This window comes from Zea mays, chromosome 8 (assembly GCF_902167145.1).
Source record: "Zea mays cultivar B73 chromosome 8, Zm-B73-REFERENCE-NAM-5.0, whole genome shotgun sequence".
In the NCBI taxonomy this organism is placed as follows: domain Eukaryota; kingdom Viridiplantae; phylum Streptophyta; class Magnoliopsida; order Poales; family Poaceae; genus Zea; species Zea mays.
Window position 1 is genome coordinate 171,811,824 of NC_050103.1, and position 20,947 is coordinate 171,832,770.

The 20,947-nt window shown below is 51.7% G+C and overlaps 1 protein-coding gene and 1 long non-coding RNA gene across 4 annotated transcripts; one reads left to right on the forward strand and one right to left on the reverse strand.

Annotated features, from left to right (window-relative positions):
• Nucleotides 1–11,211: 11,211 nt before the first annotated feature.
• Nucleotides 11,212–13,528, forward strand: LOC100383984 (Amino acid permease 6). 3 transcript variants are annotated; one of them, XM_008657084.3, is made up of 6 exons: nucleotides 11,212–11,549; nucleotides 11,653–11,886; nucleotides 11,982–12,075; nucleotides 12,158–12,518; nucleotides 12,620–12,844; nucleotides 12,931–13,528. In XM_008657084.3, exons 1-6 carry the CDS (start codon nucleotides 11,450–11,452, stop codon nucleotides 13,372–13,374), a joined length of 1,458 nt encoding a protein of 485 aa, XP_008655306.1. In that variant the 5' UTR covers nucleotides 11,212–11,449; the 3' UTR covers nucleotides 13,375–13,528. The 3 variants fall into 3 exon arrangements, with proteins under 3 accessions (XP_008655306.1, XP_008655307.1, NP_001170068.1); XM_008657085.4 differs by having other exon boundaries at nucleotides 12,934–13,528; NM_001176597.1 differs by having other exon boundaries at nucleotides 11,414–11,549; nucleotides 11,653–12,075; nucleotides 12,931–13,463.
• A 4,557-nt stretch (nucleotides 13,529–18,085) lies between these two features.
• Nucleotides 18,086–20,210, reverse strand: LOC103636429 (uncharacterized). The gene is made up of 4 exons (XR_004852261.1): nucleotides 20,104–20,210; nucleotides 19,680–19,726; nucleotides 18,764–18,989; nucleotides 18,086–18,680 (listed from the first exon to the last, which is right to left on the reverse strand). It is a non-coding gene; the product is annotated as an uncharacterized lncRNA (long non-coding RNA).
• Nucleotides 20,211–20,947: the final 737 nt, after the last annotated feature.

Below are 20,947 nucleotides of genomic sequence, written 5' to 3' on the forward strand. Positions count from 1 at the left end.
TGCCCCTCTTCTCGTCTCTCGACCACAATCGCGGCGCTAACCACCTGAGTGGTCGCGGCGACGTAGATCAAGAGGGCTTCTCCAGCAGCTGGGGGCACCAAGATAGGCGCATTCGTGAGGAGCGCCTTCAGGTTCCCGAGGGCTTCCTCGGCCTCAGGGGTCCAAGTGAAGCTCTCGGCCTTCCTTAAGAGGCGGTACAGAGGCAGACCTCTTTCGCCGAGGCGTGAGATGAAGCGGCTCAGAGCCGCGAGACATCCCATGACCCTCTATACGCCCTTCAAGTCCTTGATGGGCCCCATGCTGGTGATGGCGGCGATCTTCTCCGGGTTGGCTTCGATGCCCCGCTCGGAGACGATGAACCCCAAGAGCATGCCTCGGGGTACCCCGAAGACACACTTTTCGGGATTAAGCTTCACGCCTTTCGCCTTGAGACATCGGAAAGTCACTTCAAGGTCGGAAAGGAGGTCGGAGGCCTTCCTCGTCTTGACTACGATGTCATCGACGTAGGCCTCGACCGTCCGGCCAATGTGTTCGCCGAACACATGGTTCATGCACCGCTGGTACGTCGCGCCCGCATTCCTCAAGCCGAACGGCATGGTGACATAGCAGTACATGCCGAAGGGTGTGATGAAAGAAGTCGCGAGCTGGTCGGACTCTTTCATCCTGATTTGGTGATACCCTGAGTAGGCATCGAGGAAAGACAGGGTTTCACACCCAGCAGTGGAATCCATGATTTGATCGATGCGAGGCAGAGGGTAGGGAACCTTCGGACATGCTTTGTTTAGACCAGTGTAGTCTACACACATCCGCCATTTCCCTCCTTTCTTTCTCACAAGCACAGGGTTGGCAAGCCATTCGGGATGGAATACCTCTTTGATGAACCCTGCTGCCATTAGCTTGTGGATCTCCTCGCCTATGGCCCTGCGCTTTTCTTCGTCGAATCGACGCAGAGGCTCCTTGACGGGTCGGGCTCCGGCTCGGATGTCCAGCGAGTGCTCGGCGACATCCCTCGGTATGCCGGGCATGTCCGAGGGACTCCATGCGAAGACGTCGGCGTTCGCGCGGAGAAAGTCGACGAGCACTGCTTCCTATTTGGGATCGAGCTCGGAGCCGATCCGGACTTGCTTGGAGGCGTCGCTGTTGGGGTCGAGGGGGACGGACTTAACCGTCTCCGCTGGCTCGAAGTTGCCAGCATGACGCTTCACGTCTAGCACCTCCTTAGAGAGGCTCTCCAGGTCGGCGATGAGGGCCTTAGACTCGGTGAGGGCCTCGGCGTACTCCACGCACTCCACGTCGCATTCGAACGTGTGTTTATACATGGGGCCGACGGTGATGACCCCGTTGGGGCCCAACATCTTGAGCTTGAGGTAGGTGTAGTTGGGGACGGCCATGAACTTCGCGTAGCATGGCCTTCCCAGTACCGCGTGGTAGGTTCCTCGGAACCCGACCACCTCGAACGTCAGGGTCTCCCTTCGGAAGTTGGAGGGCGTTCCGAAGCAGACGGGAAGGTCGAGTTGTCCGAGGGGCTGGACACGCTTCCCGGGGATGATCCTATGGAAAGGCGCAGCGCCTGTCCGGACCGAGGACAGATCGACACGCAGGAGCCCGAGGGTCTCGGCGTAGATGATGTTGAGGCTGCTGCCTCGGTCCATGAGAACCTTGGTGAGCCTGACGTCGCCGATGACGGGGTCGGCAACGAGCGGGTATTTCCCCAGGCTCGGCACGTGGTCGGGGTGGTTGGCTTGGTCGAAGGTGATGGGCTTGTCGGATCAGTCTAGGTAGACTGGTGCCGCCACCTTCACCGAACAGACCTCCCGACGCTCTTGCTTACGGTGCCGAGCCGAGGCGTTCGCCGCTTGCCCACCGTAGATCATGAAGCAGTCGCGGACCTCGGGGAACTCTCCTGCCTGGTGATCTTCCTTCTTGTCGTCATCGCGAGCCCTGCCGCCCTCCGCGGGTGGCCCGGCTCTGTGGAAGTGGCGCCGAAGCATGGCGCACTCCTCAAGGGTGTGCTTGACGGGCCCCTGGTGATAGGGGCACGGCTCCTTGAGCATCTTGTCGAAGAGGTTGGCACCTCCGGGGGGTTTCCGAGGGTTCTTGTACTCGGCGGCGGCGACAAGGTCTGCGTCGACGGCGTCGCGTTTCGCTTGCGACTTCTTCTTGCCCTTCTTCTTGGCGCCGCGCTGAGTTGACGCCTCGGGGGCATCTTTCGGTGGGCGGCCCTGGGGCTGCTTGTCCTTCCGGAAGATAGCCTCGACCGCCTCCTGGCCAGAGACGAACTTGGTGGCGATGTCCATCAGCTCGCTCGCCCTGGTGGGGGTCTTGCGACCCAGCCTTTATTTTTTGCATTTTGACCCTTTCTCAGAAAAAAATCACGTTTAGACCCTAGAAAATTTTAATAGCAATTTTGGACCCTTTGCTCGGCGCCATAGGCTGTGGCGCCGAGGTAACACAGCTCGGCGCCATAGCCTATGATACCGAGGTACATGCTACGCTGGCACACCCGAACGTCGTGGCGCCGACGTGGCACCGAGCTCGGCGCCACAGATCTTGGCGCCGAGCTCGGTTGTGTTTAAATAGTTTTGTTGGAAAGCTATAAGCACAAAGCTTTTCTAGCCTAGTTGGTAGAGCATGAGGCTCCTCACCTTGTGGTCCTGAGTTCAAGCCCCATATTTTGCGTTTCAATATTTTTGTCTTTATCATTGATTTGTTTTTTTATATCGCTGATGTGTCCATACAAATTTATTTCTTATCTATATTTTTTTATCTTTGTCATCTAAATTTTTTGTGATTTTTTTGTTCGGTGGATGTTTCTGTAATGGGAAGAAGGTACAGTACTCAGCTAGTGCTAGTGTGAGCTACGAACATTGGACGTTGCATGTTGTGCGGGCCCAGTACGGGGATGTGCAGCGTGCAGAGATTCCTATTCTCCGTGCTGGTTCCAAGCGCGATGCCGTGTTGTGATCGGGTCAGGCTTAGCTTACTAACAACGGCGCCCTGCGAGAAGAAGGCTCCGGATTCACCACGGTGAACAGAGCAGCAGCCGTGAGAAACACTGATTTCTCCAGTTGTTACGCCTATCCAGGCAGCCAGCCAGCGTGTGTACGTCCGAATATTTTACATTTTAGCTCTTTTTTAAAAAAATCACAAAAAATCTAGATGACAAAGATAAAAAAATATAGACGAGAAATAAATTTGTATGGACACACCAGCGATATAAAAAAACAAATCAATGATAAAGACAAAAATATTGAAACGCAAAATATGGGGCTTGAACTCAGGACCACAAGGTGAGGAGTCTCATGCTCTACCAACTAGGCTACAAAAGCTTTGTGCTTATAGCTTTCCAACAAAACTATTTAAACACAACCGAGCTCGGCGCCAAGATCTGTGGCGCCGAGCTCGGTGCCACGTCAGCGCCACGGCGTTCGGGTGTGCCAGCGTAGCACGTACCTCGGCGCCATAGGCTATGGCGCCGAGCTGTGTTACCTCGGCGCCACAGCCTATGGCGCCGATCAAAGGGTCCAAAATTGCTATTAAAAATTTCTAGGGTCTAAACGTGATTTTTTTCTGAGAAAGGGTCAAAATGCAAAAAAAATCGGTGACCCAGCTTGCTCACCAGGTCGCGGCAGGTGGTGCCGGCGAGGAACGCGCCGATGACATCTGAATCGGTGATGTTGGGCAACTCGGTGCGCTGCTTCGAGAATCGCCGGATGTAGTCCCGGAGAGACTCTCCCGGCTGCTGTCGGCAGCTTCGAAGGTCCCAGGAATTCCCAGGGCGCACGTACGTGCCCTGGAAATTGCCGACGAAGGCTTGGACCAGGTCGTCCCAGTTGGAGATCTGCCCCGGAGGCAGGTGCTCCAACCAGGCGCGAGCGGTGTCGGAGAGGAACAAGGGGAGGTTGCAGATGATGAGGTTGTCATCGTCCGTTCCACCCAGTTGGCAGGCCAGCCGGTAGTCCGCGAGCCACAGCTCCGGTCTCGTCTCCCCCGAGTACTTTGTGATAGTAGCCGGGGGTCGGAACCGGGTCGGGAACGGCGCCCGTCGTATGGCCCGGCTGAAGGCCTGCGGACCGGGTGGTTCGGGCGAGGGACTCCGATCCTCCCCGCTGTCGTAGCGTCCTCCACGCCTGGGGTGGTAGCCTCGGTGCACCCTCTCGTCGAGGTGGGCCCGACAGTCGCGGTGATGGTGCTCGTTGCGCGTGCGCGTGCGCCCGGTGTGGACCGAGGCTTCCCGCATGAATCGGGAAGTCGCGGCGCGATGTTCCGAGGGGTACCCCTGCCTTCGAAAGGCGGAGCTCTCGGCCCGTCGGACCGCGGCGCCTTCCAGGAGATTCTTGAGCTTTCCCTGGATTCGCCGCCCCTCGGTGGTTGATGGCTCTGGCATCGCACGGAGAAGCATTGCTGCTGCTGCCAGGTTCTGGCCGACCCCACTGGAAGAGGGTGGCGGCCTCATCCTGACATCGTCGACGATGCGGTGCTGGAAGCCCTAGGGTAGATGACGCATTTCTCCGGCCGGAGGTTGGCCCGCCCATTCCTGCCCGACGTCCCGGCGGATCGGCTCAAGCGCTCCTGCTCCCTCGTCGAGCCTGGCCTGCACCCCGCGGATTTGCTCGAGCTGTGGGTCATGGCCCCCCGCCTGAACGGGGACCACAGCTAGCTCCCGTAGGATGTCAACGCGAGGCACCGGCCTAGGGAGATCACCGTCCTCCGGCATACCGAGATGGTTGCCTTCGGAGGGACCCCCTAGATCGACGTGGAAACATTCGCGGCTTGGGCCGCAGTCCTCGTCGCCGAGGCTGCGGCTTCCGTCGGAACAGTCGGAAAGGCAGTAATCGCATGCGGTCATGAAGTCCCGCATGGCACTGGGGTCGCCAACTCCAGAGAAATCCCAACAGGAGTCGGGCTCGTCATCTTCCTCGGACCGCGAGGGCCCGTAGGTCGAGACGTCCGTCAGTCGGTCCCAGGGTGACCGCACACGAAACCCCAGAGGGTTTGGACTCGCCTCTACGAGAGCGTCCGCCAAAGCGAAGCCGCTTGGCGGGTCGAGGCTGAATCCAAGGGGCATGAGATGGGAATCGGTCGGTACCTCTTGGTCGACGGGCGGTGATGAAGTCGCGTCGGGGACTGACTGCTCCGTCGTCTCAAGTACGAGGGTGACATCCAGCAAGCCTTTCGCGAGCGTGCTGGCGTCGTCCGTTTGCTCGGAATCGGCGTGTTGCGGGGAGACGGCGCTCGTCTTCGTCTCAAACGCGAGGTCGATGCCCGACGCGCCCCCCGTTGGGGCGCTGGCGCCGTCGACTCGCTCGACAGCCGACGAGACGCTGCCTCCTGCTTGGCCTTGGTTGCCCCGCCTCCTCCTCCGTCGGCGGGGGAGAGGACGGGGTGAGCTCGAATGTTGTTCTTCCACCACGCGGGGAAGACGTCGTCGATTCTGCCGCCGGCGGGCGGGCTATCGGCCGCCATTGTCGCTGTCGCACGGCGGGGGAAGGAGTATCATGTCGTAGCTGCCGTCGAGGGACATGAACTCAAGACTCCCGAAACGGAGCACCGTCCCGGGCCGGAGAGGTTGCTGGAGACTGCCCATCTGGAGCTTGACGGGAAGCTGTTCGTTAACACGCAGCAGGCCCCTACCTGGCGCGCCAACTGTCGGCGTTTCGAGACCGGGGGGTCCCTGGGCCGACGAGTGAAATGTCGTCGCGTGCCCCAGCCCAGATGGGTCGGCGCGAGACCGAGCGCGAAGGGGGGAGAAAGGTGGCCGGAGACAGGCGTGAGAGAGGTGGAAATCCCGCGGCCTTCGTGCTCGTCCCGCGCCCAGGTCGGGTGCGCTTGCAGTAGGGGATTACAAGCGTCCACGCGGGAGAGGGAGCGAGCGGCTTCAAGCGAGCGTCTGTCTCGTCCTCGTCCCCGCGCGGCCAACCCTCTGTAAGAGGGCCCTGGTCCTTCCTTTTATAGGCGTAAGGAGAGGATCCAGGTGTACAATGGGGGGTGTAGCAGAGTGCTACGTGTCTAGCGGAGGAGAGCTAGCGCCCTAAGTACATGCCGTCGTGGCAGCCGGAGAGGTTTTGGCACCCGGTTCGTGTGGTGTCGTGGCCGTCGGAGGAGCGCTGGAGCCTGGCGGAAGGACAGCTGTCAGGGTTGTCGAGTCCTTGCTGACGTCCTCTTGCTTCCGTAAGGGGGCTGAGAGCCACCGTCGTCACAGAGCGTGCGGGGCGCCATCATTGCCTATCTGGCGGAGCGAGCCAGATGGGACGCCGGTCTTGTTCCCCATAGCCTGAGTCAGCTTGGGGTGGGGTAATGATGGCGCTTCCTGTCGACGTGGTCGGTCCGCGCCCTAGGTTGGGCGATGTGGAGGATCCTCCGAGGTCGAGGTCGAGTCTGTCTTCCATGGCCGTGGTCGAGTCCGAGCCCCTGGGTCGAGCGAGGCGGAGACAGTCGGCTGAGGCCAGGGCTGCGTCCGAGCCCTGGGGTCGGGCGAAGCGGTGTTCGTCGTCTTCCGGGGCTGAGCCCAAGTCCGAGCCCTGGGTCGGGCGGTGCGGAGTTCGCCGTCTTCAGGGGCTTAGCCCGAGTCCGAGCCCTGGGTCGGACGGAGCGGAGTTCGTCGTCTTCCGGGGCTTAGCCCAAGTCCGAGCCCTGGGTCGGGCGGAGCAGAGTTCGCCGTCTTCCGGGGCTTAGCCCAAGTCCGAGCCCTGGGTCGGGCGGAGCAGAGCTTCCTATGGTGCCTGAGGTCGGGCCTGACTGCCTGTCAGCCTCACTCTGTCAAGTGGCACTGCAGTCGGTGCGGCGTAGGCGGCGCTGTCCTTCTGTCAGGTCGGTCAGTGGAGCGGCGAAGTGACTGTGGTCACTTCGGCTCTGTTGACTGAAGGGCGCGCGTCAGGATAAAGGTGTCAGACCACCTTTGCATTAAATGCTCCTGCGATTTGGTCGGTCGGTGCGGCGATTTGGTCAGGGTTGCTTCTTGGCGAAGACAGGGCCTCGGGCAAGCCGGAAGTATGTTCGTCGCTGGAGGTGGGCCTCGGGCGAGGCGTGATCGAGTCCCTCGAATGGACCGATCACTGACTTAATCGCACCCATCAGGCCTTTGCAGCTTCGTGCTGATGGGGGTTACCAGCTGAGAATTAGGAGCTTTGAGGGTACCCCTAATTATGGTCCCCGACACTAGGTCCGTTAGACTATCGCTTTAGCACTTGCTCTAGATTTAGGCCTAATGTTTAGTGAGGTTTTGCTACCTCTAACCAATCGATGCTTGTATGCACCATTATTATACTAGAAAAAGCTTGTAGTTTCGTGAGACCACACAACGCGTATTTATGATGTGGCCACCATCGTGTACCATAGGGAAAATAAGGACCATGAGAATTTGGCTAGAAGCTCGATAGTGAAGACTGGATAGAAAAGTTAAAAACCGACCATCTTGGATACCCATTCACATGTGGGGAAGGCCTCACGCCATCCACATAGTTACCTAACTCATCCATTTGTGTTGCAAGTAAGGTCCATAAGTACTCACATCTCAATATCATGTCGACAAGGCCTCGGAATCATAGCAGCAATATTGGACTCGACGGTGGAACTCTAACATAAGTTAGAGTGTGACTGAACCACACAGAGAACACCGCAAGAATGACTTAGGACGTCCTCCTCTTGCCCACCACATTAGAAGGATTGTGTGGGCGTCCAAACCAAGTTATTTGTATCAAGTTTGAGTCCATCTCGTACTCCATGAGCATTCAGTAAAACCATCGTCTAGATCATATATAGAATCTGTTTTGGATGTTAAGGAGACGAGCTTTCTAATGCCTCTGGTTCCGTGTCAATTTTCCTTTAGATTGAATGGTAATAAATGGAACTAGCGCGAGACCACGGGCCTGTTTGGTTCACTGCCTAACTTGCCACACTTTGTCTAACTTTTCTGTCTAATGTTAGTTCTTCAATTCGAACGACTAGCCTTAGGCAAATTATGGTATAATTAGCCACAAACCAAACAGATCCCACAATCTATGAGGGTGTTGTACGTGTTATTGTTTTTTCAAGCCATCTATCATGTTGTTGTCTATTATAGACGCGTCGAGGGGACCTTGGCCGCCGCTTATATTAAATATTTATTGTCACCTAAGTTAGAATTTAGGTTTTTCTTAGGTTAATTTACCATTGAGCAATTTTTGTCGTATAACGGTTTGTGAACCTGTGCATAATCTAGCTACATCTGCATTATTGTTAGACTAGCAAAGTGCCCGTACGTTGCTATGGTTTGTATTGTACTTGAGCATAGAGTATAAAAACACAAAGATATGTGTGTTTTGTTGGTTATGGTGGGTGTGTGAATGTGGTTTATGAGCCAACAACCATAAGTTTGAATCCCTACTTATGTATAATTTTAGTTTTTTCTACAATTTAAATGTGTGGAGGGGATATCTTATTCTTTCTTGTTTGTGTTTTTTATTCGTAGTCTCATAGATGATAGGAATTAGTATTCACACCGTCAGAGACCCACTGTTACTGCAAAAACTGATAACTATATAAGAGCCTGTTTGTTTCAGCTTATAGATTATATAATCTAGACTATAATCTAAATTATATAATCTAGATTATAATCCAGATATATTATAATCTATATGTAGTTGTTTGGTAATGTAGATTATTCACAAAGACAACAATATCCTTATTATTTATTTGAGATGAGAAAAGAAGGATGGCATATATTATAATTTCTATTTATATTACCATGGATAGTGGATCTTTTGCCAAAATAATCTTAAATAAGCTAGTCTTGAGAAGATTATGAGATTATCATAATCTGGAGTTTAGATTATATAATCTGAATTCATAACCTATGTGTTTGTTTAACTATTAGATTATTTACGCTGGATTATATAATCTGGAGAGATTATAATCTAAAACAAACAATGCCTAAGATGTGACGCTGTGACTACGCTGGAGCTCCGAGTCTTTGTGATCTGAGGATATAGATCACGGGAGGATCGGCCACTCATCCGTTCCCATCAGTATTAGCTAGCTGTCGTGAACTTGTTTTTTTTTCCTTCGGCTAGAGACTTGCTTGTTGTTCTTGTGTCATGTTTCTACGGATGCGTCATTTTCTACTACGTACTACTGAATCTAATGCCCGTGCCTAATTATTAGGATAGCCAACACCTATCTATCTCAGAGATGTGACGACGATCTGACATTGTTTTCAGTCGCTCCTAGTCCTGGTGCTATTTTAAGAAGAAGAAGAAGAAGAAGAAGAAGAGAGAAACAAGTGGCCAGTGGACAGCGAAGGCTACATCCTCAGCCTCGCTCGCTTGCCGGGCGGCGGCGCGTCCATCTGCCGATCAATCATGTCGCCCCAGTAGCCGCGCTTGCTATTTACGGCCGGGTAGCTTCTGAACACCGAACACCGACTCGATCGGTTGTAGCTGACGACGCAACGGCCGGACGGGGAGAGATCAGAAAGAAGATTGCAATGTGGCCTGTTCCTCGCTCGTCAGCCATCACTGCTCTGTGCCCTCTTCAGCCTAATCAGGCAATCTGCCCCGCTAGCGTTTGGGCATCTGTCATGCATGCATGCATGCATGCTTCGTTTCGAGACCGTGGGCCTGTTGCCTGTTGGAGCAGCATCTGTGACTGTGCTGCTGGGGCCAGCGCCGAAAGGAAGTTGCGCTCCGCATGGACCTCCACGTCCACGGCTTTGCCTGCTGCCCCGGCAATCCGTCGCTCTTGCCAGGATCAGAGATGGCAACGGGGAATTCTCCGTCGGGTTTTGGCTCCCCATCCCCGTCCCCGCGACGAAAAAACTTCCCCGCGGGGATCCCCACGAACACTTGCAGGGGACATTTCTTCCCCATCCCCGTTACCCGCGGGGATAAATCCCCATCGGGGATCCCCGTCCTCGCATAAATTATAATTAGATCGTACTTCATTTGTTATTAATGTAAAACATTTTCACTTATACACATTGTTAGATGTAAAAATCATTATGTGTACATTAAAATGAACGTATTTGTACAACTAGTGATCTCTTGGCAAGATAATTATTTATTTTTTATCATTAACTATTATATGAAAACATCGTCACATGTAAGTTTAACGGGTCCCCGCGGGGAACGGGGATGGGGAATGCTTCCCCATCCCCATCCCCGTTTACCCGTCGGGGGAGAAAATTTCCCCGTTTACATCCCCGTGGGGGAAGAAATTTCCCCATCCCTGTCCCCTAATAGAGGAATTCCCCGCGTGGAATCGGGGATCGGGTCCCCATTGCCATCTCTAGCCAGGATACGTCTCTCTCTCGCTCTTGCCCCGGCAATACGTCGCTCTTGCCCCGGCAATCTGTCAGCTTCGATTCGATCGATTCGAGCATTTTCGATACTTCTCTCACTTACTTTCCATTCGATTCAGCCACATATATAGCCTGTTTATTAATTATTGGAGTTTTTTTTGGTAAGGACGTGTTTGGTTTGATGTCTAACTTGCCACACTTTGCCTAACTTTTTTGACTAATGTTAGTTTTTTAATTCGAATGACTAAATTTAGCCAAAGTGTAGCACATTTAGCCACGAACCAAACAACCCCTAAGGCTTTGTTCGTTTCCGTCAGATTGCACCCGGAATCGTTCCAGCTAATCAAAGTTTATATAAATTAGAGAAGCAATCCGGTCAGGAATCGTTCCGACCCACCAATCCGACAGAAACGAACAAGGCGTGTTTCGGCTTCCGTCCTCAGCTCTCTATCGAACTTTAGAACACACCCACGCGCCAAAGCACACATGTACACAGATCAGACGAGACTCCTCACTCCTCATCAGTGCACGACTCTGCACGCTGCCTTGGACTAGTTTTTTAGTAACGAAAGTAACTCCACTAGTGTAGTGTTGACATCGTATGTGACTTGTGCGTATGTATATATGGGATCGACCTCTGCTTGCTCGGCAAGCGTGCTACGACGATGGTTTGCGACGCGCGCGTAGTACGTGCACAGGTTGGTGCGATTGAATACTATTTTAGGACGAGGTGATTACTATTTTAGGACATGGAGGACTTCATAAAGTTATCGTATTATAAATAGGTAAATAGTTTTTAGTGGAGCTTCTCGTATATTTGGCCATGTTAAAATCCACTCAACTACCATACCTGGCTAGCTGTTAGTGTCAGCATCAGAGAACTGATGCAGCGTAAGCGGTCCGTTAAAGGATTGACGGTCCTGCTCGGCTCCCCCGGGTGCATGTGTATTGGTCGATGGTTCGGCTGGCGCTGGCGCCTACGCCAACACAGCCTGGCAAAAAAACAACAGTTCGGCAGAACCAGAAACGCGCAACGTCCTAACATAACATTTTGGGTGCGCGCGATATTTTGCTTCGAGAGTTGGAGCCCTATATAAAGCGGATGAGCCAAACCCCGTCGCCGCTTGCACCGGATCCCTCCTCTCTTTCCCCGGCACCTGTCACGGGAGGAGGATGGACAAGAGCGGCGGCGAGGCGGCGGCGGCGGCAGCAGCAGCAGACGACGTCGAGCGGCGGGGGGGCGACTACGAGCAAGACGAGCACGAGCGGAGAGGTCTGTTCCCGCCCTGTCCCGGTGCATCCATGTACTCTTGTCCCCACGTTTCGCCGGTCCGTTGAACCCCTCTCCGGTCCCTTGCTCGTCGTCCCACTCCCAGGGACGGTGTGGACGGCGACGGCGCACATTGTGACGGCGGTGATCGGCTCCGGCGTGCTGGCGCTGGCCTGGAGCGTGGCGCAGCTGGGCTGGGTCGCGGGGCCCCTCGCGCTCGCCGGCTTCGCGTGCGTCACCTACTACACCTCCACGCTGCTCGCCGGCGCCTACCGCGCGCCGCACCCCGTCACCGGCCACAGGAACCGCACCTACATGGACGCCGTCAGATCGTACCTCAGTACGCCTACGCCTACGCGACGCACGGCTCCACGTCCGTCCGTCTCGTCTTAGCTAACTGACCGCGGTGCCCTGAACATGCGTACGTCGTCGCAGGTCCCAGGGAGGTGTTCATGTGCGGGGTCGCGCAGTACGTGAACCTGTGGGGCACCATGGTCGGGTACACCATCACGGCGACCATAAGCATGGCGTGAGTAACCAGATCCTATTTTCCTCCCAAGCCAGGACGCTCTAGCTCGTTCTCTGACATGTCCATGCGCCGCGCGCGCCAGCGCGATCAGGCAGGCCGACTGCCTCCGCCGGGACGGCGCCGGCGCCGGCGCGCGCTGCGACGCGCCAGGGACCGTGCTGATGCTGGCGTTCAGCGTGGTCCAGGTGGTGCTGTCCCAGTTCCCGGGCCTGGAGCACATCACCTGGCTGTCCGTCGTCGCGGCGGCCATGTCGTTCGCCTACTCCTTCGCCGGCCTCGGCCTCTCCGTAGGGCACTGGGTGTCTCGTGGCGGCGGCGGCCTCGGGGGCAGGGTTGCAGGTGCCGCCGCGGCATCCTCCACCAGGAAGCTCTGGAACGTGCTTCTCGCCCTGGGGAACATTGCCTTCGCCTACACTTTCGCTGAAGTATTGATCGAGATCCAGGTAAGTACGTACATAGCGCGAGCGTGCAACCAACCACTCTTGTTTGGCCAGCTGGTAACAACGTTCTTTGTCAGTAATGACCTGACCTGTTCTGGTTCTAGGATACACTCAAGTCACCACCACCGGAGAACAGGACGATGAAGAAGGCAGCAATGTACGGGATCGGAGCCACCACCATCTTCTACATCTCCGTCGGCTGCGCTGGGTACGCCGCGTTCGGTTCGAATGCTCCGGGCAACATCTTGGCGGCAGGCGGGCTGGGTCCCTTGTGGCTCGTCGACATTGCCAACATGTGCCTCATCCTCCACCTGATCGGTGCATACCAGGTGAGCAGCACGTCTCAGATCAGCTGGTGAGCTCAGATCAGCTCCGTAGCTTAAGCTAAAGCTAATAATTAATACCTGAACGGCAGCAGGTATACGCTCAGCCTGTCTTCGCTTCGGTTGAGAGGTGGGCCGCCTCACGGTGGCCAGAAGCCAAGTTCATGAGCAGCGCATACACCGTGTCCGTCAGCATCCCCCTCTTGCAGAGAGGATCGGTCACCGTCGCGCCGCACAAGCTCGTCCTGAGGACCGCCATAGTCGGCGCGACGACTGCGGTGGCGCTGGCGATACCCTTCTTCAACGCCGTGCTGGGGCTCCTCGGCGCGTTCAGCTTCTGGCCGCTCACGGTCTACTTCCCCATCAGCATGCACATCGCCCAGGGCAAGATCGCCAGGGGGACCAAGTGGTGGTGCCTTCTGCAGGCTCTGAGCATGGTTTGCTTGGTGATCTCGGTGGCCGTGGGTGTAGGCTCTGTCACTGACATTGTCGATAGCCTCAAGGCCTCTTCTAGCCCTTTCAAAATTGTAGGCTAACAGGTTACTGTAGTCATGTACAATGCTCTGAGCCGATCGTGCGTTGAGGTTTAAAAGAACTGTGGTGCGCGAATTCGCGTCAAATATCGAAACTTCTCGATTGTATTTTCAGAGAGTATTTATTGAATTTGATCAGTAAGCATCATTTTGCTTGTGTGAGGATGTCGCCATGTCCTGTTGCTAACCTAAGACCGTATGGATGTCTTGCCCTCATCCACAAACAATTGGTAGCAATGCACTAATCACACTGATGCACATGCTATACCTACAGAAACTTTCGGTGTACAAAACGTACTAAAGCTTTTACATATGGACAGACATTGCATAGGCTATACGTCCACATTATTTTTACCACCCTCTTTGGTCCGGTAGTGCACATGGACGGGCCTAAACATCTGAGAGGATGGGCTGTGTCGGCCGGCGTAGCCCGCTGAAGAAAACGTGGGCTGCTATCTGTTCGTTTCTTTTTCTTTTTTCTCGACGGGTGGGATACCATAACGTTAAGCCAGGCTTGGATTACATACAGTCCAGAACGAAATCAAACACCTCACAATGACAAGCACGGCACCAGTTGCACTTGCACCACCAGAGGCAGAGTCTATCGCGTGCTCGCTTGGTTCCAATCCAATTCCTTTCTATGTTTATCCCCTTTCCTCCGTGCCGACTGCCGAGGAGAGGAGACATGTGAGCCCCCATCCACATGCATGTGGTCTTCATCAGCTCGGGGGAAAAAAAGGCCTTTCCCCCTTTCGCGTTTCTCCTTTCTAGGTCGCGCTAGCTGCTATCCTATCATCACCTTCCCCTCCTCTCGATCCACGCTACTGGTTCCTTGCTCCTACTGCAGTGTCATGGCATATTGCATATCAAGCTATATAGATCTCTCATTGGACTTTGGTTGGTCGTCCGTGTGCGTTTCTGAACCCGTCTCTGTTTGGAGTACGTACGTAATCTTTAAGGACCTGTTTGGAGTGAGGTACTATTTTTTATAGTTTCTATGTACTATCATGATTTTGGGCAGTACCATAGTATTTTATGCCATGAGTTATTTGGTTATATATTTGAAAACTATATTTTCAAAATCATGATATTTTTTAGTATTGTAAACTCCATTTCAACCTAAAGTTTTTATGTCATGGCTAGCTTTTTGTCTAATACCATGGTTTACGATGTTGTATCCAAACAACGTTTCTCAAAACCATGGTATTTTTGGAGCTGACAAAACTACGGTATCATGTTAGTTATAAAGTATAGTATTGTAAAACCATAGTTTTGACAAACATTGTTTGCGGAACTGTCACACCCGGGCTTTAAAAAACAAAGCCGGGTACATCTCATATATGCGCTAGAGAAGACAACACATATAATAACAGAGTCCATAGAGATAAATGTCATAAATATCATAAATGTACTTATTACATAGCGAAAGTCTTACAAAAATAAATGATAGAATAAAGCGAACTAAATATTATTCCCTGGCGCCACAAAGCTGACTGGGAGACGCCACCTAGATCAAGTCGAAAGCCTCAGTGTTAGGTGGCTCCTCTTCGACCACCTGTTCTTCTCCTGTGGGGGTGTGGGGGACAGATATCCCCCGGGTCCACTGGAAGGATGAAAGACCTCACGAAAGGCCCAAGGACCCAATAAATCGTAAGGTCACTCCTTCATGGGTCTGGGGAGGAACGACCAGTGAAGCAGATCGACATAAGGCTAGATCGATGCAAGCCCGGAAGGCCCAACGATGTTGAGCAAGCAACCACAACAGAAGACCCGACTTTCCCGCACTAGAGACGCGTACAACGGAACCAGGCGAGGATAAGTCAGCAGAATTATAGGAAGATAGACTCGATCAGTTCACTATCTCTTAGATGTGTATTGTTATCCCATCCGCATGTAATGCCTCACGGTCAAATATATAAGGCCTAGGAGGCACCCCTTCAGATCAATCCCACTACTCAGCCATCCACCTCAACTCTCTACGTTCTCGCTTTAGAGAGCTACCTTGTAACCCATTACACAAAGCATACTCGCCAGGACGTAGGGTGTTACGCGTCTCAAAGCGGCCCGAACCTGTAAACACTGTCCATTGTTCCTCGTGCATCTGGCACGAACCATTTAGCTACAGTCGGCGACACCGTCCTACTCCTAAAACACCTTGGGGGGGCAACCCCGGGTGTGCGGTCGGACCCAAAACACCGACAGCTGGCGCGCCAGGTAGGGGGTGTGTCGACGATCTAAGCTAGCTCAATGGCCGTCACCTTCCACAGCAAGATCACCCTCCGCCCCGGGTCTGTGTTCTGCTTTGGAACAATCTCATCCGTGGCAGACGAAGAAGGAACTCTACATCGCATCGCAGATCCGCCAAAGAAGAAGTCTCCTCCAACAAACTCCGAGAATGTCGGAGTAAGGAAGGAAAAAGCGCAACCTCCGGCGCTCCGAAAAGAGAGCACCTTCAGCAATCCAGGGACCGAGGGCCCGCTGACCCGGAGAACTCCGCTGTCTACTTCCCCTACGAAAGAATGGACACGAATCGCAAAGAAGAAAGAAACAAACGAAACCGGGAGGAAGCAAGTTGTTCTTTCCGCGCCTCTGCCCTCGAAGGGGAACGGAAAAAAGACTGCCAAGACAGCCACACCATTCTACCCCGACGTTCTTTTCATCGGGAGAGTGGAATCGCCCCCTGTCTCCGACGACGAACCGACCACGCCCGGAGAAGAACCACCTCAGCGGGAATCCCGTCGACGAAGAAACCAGCGCCGAAATATCCGGCGGCATCACGAGGCCGGAGAGCGGAATCCGAAGCAGCCTGTCTCGCGAGACGAGGCCTCAGAGATAGGAGAAACCCCGGAGGAACGCGTCTTCAGAGAACAAAGGAACTCCCGACGGCGCGATCGCCGGCGAGCTCAAGAACAAGCCGAGCAGGAGGCAAGGCAACGCCAGGAAAATCCACTCTTCGGGCGTAATCTGAATCCCGACTTCGCCCGAGCCATGAACACGCCGAGTGAAGTCGGAGGAGTACTAGCTCGGATAGCTGATGGACTCCCTCAGACTCCCGACGCCGAAGGCTACCGACGACTGTTCACTCAAGCAGCCAACCATCTTCTACCTCTTGCTCACCCGCCGAATGACCTACGACACGCCATCAACAGCCGCCGGGACGCGTGAAGCTCCATCAATGCTTCACGCGAACGACGACATGAGAACGAGATCCGCCACCGGGAGGAGTACGACAGGGATCACGACGTCCCAGCTCGGAGTCATGCCGCCAGAACTAAGTCGGCAACGGCCTCGACTGGCGGGACTACCCGGGGACGGTCGAGGGACCACGACAACTACTCCCCTCCCCGGGACAGACATCATCCCCCGACAACAGGAGGACACATGTGGAGTGTCTGCCCTTACTCCACGCCTTAGGGCCATTCAGTGGCCCCCTAACTTCAAGGTATCCAATGTCGACAAGTATGAACCTAAGCAGGATCCAGGAGGCTGGCTGGCCGTCTACACCACCGCCGCTCGAGCCGCCGGAGCGTCCGAGGACGTGATGACTGCATACTTACCCATTGTCCTCGGGCAAGACGCACTACAATGGCTGCGACATCTACCCCGACACTGCATCGACGACTGGAGCGATTTCAGTCGACGCTTCACCGCCAACTTTCAGTCCCTCTCCGACAAACCGGCGCAACCATGGGACCTCAAATCCATCAAGTGCCGGGGGGACGAAACTCTCCGGTCGTACCTCAAAAGGTTCCAGACCATGAGAAATCGTATCCCCGAGGTCACGGAGGCGGCCGTGATCGAGGACTTCTACAGAGGATCCAATGACTCGGCCTTCGTCCGAGCCATATTGCAGAAAGCGCCGACTACCTCCGAGCAGCTGTTCCAGGAAGCCGACCTCTACATCACCGTTGATGAGCGAGCTCAAGACCTCATCGGAGGAGCGAAGCCCGCACCGGCAGCACCACGACGCGACGTGAACCAGCAACCCTTCTTGGATGGTTTAGTTGCAGATGAGCTCAAGACCTCTTGGCCTTCTTGGATGGTTTAGTTGCAGATGTTGCTGCAGTGTCATTCTCATGGACAGCACTAGATGTTGCAATACACCCTTCCTTTTGCACATTTTCACCATCATCAACAGCAAGAGGGTCATTTGATGTCTTTGCAAATTGTCCTGATGCAACACTATTGCCAAAAATTGTAGCAAGGTTGCCATAGTAGGGAAGAGGCTTGTTTATGAATTCATCATCACCCTTGTTTCTTTCATCCTGCATGCAATAAGATAATTAGTGCATAGACATCAACATTGCATTCAATAAAAAACTATGATGAAGCAAAATATATTACCTCAAAATGGTTTGTATAGTGCTCATGATCAAGAGAAATGATGAATTGATCTTCATCCCAAAGAGAAGCACTCAAGTTTTTAAGGTAGTTGATTCTAGTATACTTTTTTCCATGTCTTCAAATGATTACTAATCTGATCTGCAGTCCTATTAAGCTTGAATGATCATTAAGAGCCTTAGCACAACCATTGAGATGCACCTTCTTGAAGCCAGTGGATGTTTTGGTGCCATTAGCTACAAGGTTGGCAAGAAAATTTTGCACAAAAGTGGACTGGCTTGAGGTCCACTGTGTGTTCCCACCACCACTTTTTACCTCTCCCTCCATGGATCAACCTTTGTCCAAAACAACATAGAAGTTACATAGTTCCACATAAATCTAAGATACATTGTTTCATACAAATGAAAGGTACATAGTTCCACATAAATCAAAGATACATTGTTTCATACAAATCATAAGCTCAAAGCTTCATATAAAGCAAAGATACATAGTGATAGCAGATAACATAGCATTCATGTAGTATTTTGGTATTGCTGACGATCTTCCCACATGGCATTAGCAATTTGTTGTCTAAAGTTAACCATAAAGGCATGTTCCATTGCTTGTCCATGTGATGATCTTTGATGATTAATACTAGGTAGCTCATCTTCGGCCTCAGGTACAATGAACTCATCACCCCCATCTTCTATGACCCAATTATGTATAATGCATGAAGCAACAACAATCTCTACTTGTGTTGGGAAGGGGAAAAATGGTATAGCATCATCTAAAATTTTGAATCGCCTCTTCAAAGATCCAAAGGCACGCTCTACTGTAACTCTGAGGGATGAGTGCCTATGGTTGAACAATTCCTTCTCATTTTGAACTGGATTATTGCCCCCACTCATTCAAGTGGTACCTCACACCACAAAAAGGGGGTAAAAAACCTGGTTTGGCTCCATATCCCGCATCAACTAGGTAGAATTTGCCTATCATACAAGTAAATGTATATGAGCTACACTAGTAATTATGTATGTCACAATTAAAAAAATAAGTTATATAAGGTTTTTACCTTCAGGGACACGAAGACCATTTTCTCATTCTAAAGCATCTCTTAAAATGAGGGCATCATGGGTTGTACCCTCCCATCCGGCCATTACAAAAGTGAACCTTAGATCAAAATCTACTGCTGCCATTACATTTTGAGTAGGGTGACTCTTTCTACCACGGAATGCAGCCTCCATTTCCTTAGGAACAGAGGCACGAACATGTGTGCCGTCAATGGCCCCGATGCAATCCTATTTTCCCATTGGAACAAAAAATGTAAGGATTGGAAATTCTACATAAGACCATTGGATAGAAATAGGTCTAACCCGCAAGATACATTAAAGTAAGGATCCCACCGTGGGTTTCCAGTGATTTTGGTCGGTGTTGCTGATGATGGTGGCTTAATGAAGTCATGTCGTAACTCCCCAACAGCATGAAGTACTTTGTTGAAATACCGACTAACAGTTTCACCAGACCTAGCAAAATTAGTGCCTACTAACCTATTCCTAACATTGTGGCCGATTGTGTGTAAAAACATAGCAATTTGCTGCTCAACACACATATGTATGGTGTCTTGTAATAGACCACGATTCCTAATAAGTTGACAAAAACGGAAGAATGATGATCTATTAAGTCTAAGCATATTAACACAAGTGACATCACTCTTCCAAATTTTATCAAGATACTCCATCCTTTTTCTATCTCTCTCATAAATTGGACCATAACTAATGTGTCCTACTGCTGCATGACCATGACGTTTTCTTTTTCTAGATTCAATAACACAAGCCATCATTGAAAGCAACATATGAGCAGTAGCAACATACACTACAAGCATATACTTCTTCTCCGTCTATATAAAAAGGACAATATTACCAATTGAAACCACACATGCATGATTAATTTCACTGCTTAAATGTGAAATAAAAAAAATATTATAATACCTTAAGCTCTAAAGTCTTTGTGCCCTGAATACTTGCAACCGGATGACCTGTAAAAAAACAAAAGAATTAGCTAGTATGCAAGATGGTGTGGGCCAAGAATTGAACAGAGCATAGGTGTCCACGCCAAGAAAAAGGAACAAGAAATATGCTAATTGTAGAAAGAATGGACTTGTGCTGTTCTCAAATCACAAAAGGACAAAAAAGAAAATCACAAGCCAGCTGTGTAGATCTGGCTGCTCGGCAAGGACTACTCGGCGGCCATGGAGACCAGATCTGGCCGCGAGTTTATGCGCATGGAGACCAGATCTATTCCAGAAAAAGCAAATCACATGGCCATCGTGGAGACCAGGGGACGACGACGAGAGGGTAGGATGCGGCGACAGAGAAGGTTGGGGAAGAAACGAGCGAAGGGAGAGGAGCGTACCTGGGAGAGCAATGGACGCGCTGTGCTCCCGAGCGTACGGGTTCGGATGTTTTTTGGAGCCTAGGGATCCTTGCTATTGGAGGGATATTCTTATTTTGGAGCCACTCGATTATATCTGGAATGAAACCAAACACCCTATATACTGGAACAGAACGGCTCCATACCACAATACTCTCCAACCAAACACTACCTAAGACACTCGACAAAAGCATTTTACACTCGGCAAAGAATAATCGTCAAACATTTTATCGGCAAAGGGTTCTTTGTCGAGTGTCGAAAAACACTCAGCAAAGAAAAACATCCGGCAAATTAAGAATAAAAAAACCCAAAAAAACAACAAAACATTTTTTAGATTATCGAACAACTCTCCAACCACTACCTATTACCATACTCGTCGCCCTATAATTTTCACTACTATTTTGAGTCAAATTTACATGTTTTGTGAATGGTGAGATTCAAACTCGCAACCTCACCTCTCTCTCGCGCATACCCTCCTCTACCACTACACTACAACATCAATTATATCTATATTACGTTTTCATTCCTCATGTACTATAACAAACCGAGAGTAATTTTATTATTTAAGTCACTAAATAAATTCATTTGAAAATGTGACCAACTATAAAGTTGCATAACTTTTCGAGATATACAAGTTCTATTTTGATAGTTTCTACATCCGAGTTCGTTTACAAAATTTGAATTTCAAATCAAAAAATTGTCAATTACAAAGTTTCATTACATTTCAAGACCTACAACTTTTCTTTTGATAGTTTTTCCATCCAAATTAGTTTGAAAAATTCAAATTTTAAAATTCAAATATAGTTTTGCATGACAAGATGATTTC

Coding starts and splice junctions, on each gene's coding strand:
- LOC100383984 (XM_008657084.3), top strand. CDS start 11,450: ATGGACAAGAGCGGCGGCGAGGCGGCGGCGGCGGCAGCAGCAGCAGAC. Junction 11,550..11,652: donor AGACGAGCACGAGCGGAGAG/GTCTGTTCCCGC, acceptor TCCCACTCCCAG/GGACGGTGTGGACGGCGACG. Junction 12,519..12,619: donor AAGTATTGATCGAGATCCAG/GTAAGTACGTAC, acceptor TTCTGGTTCTAG/GATACACTCAAGTCACCACC.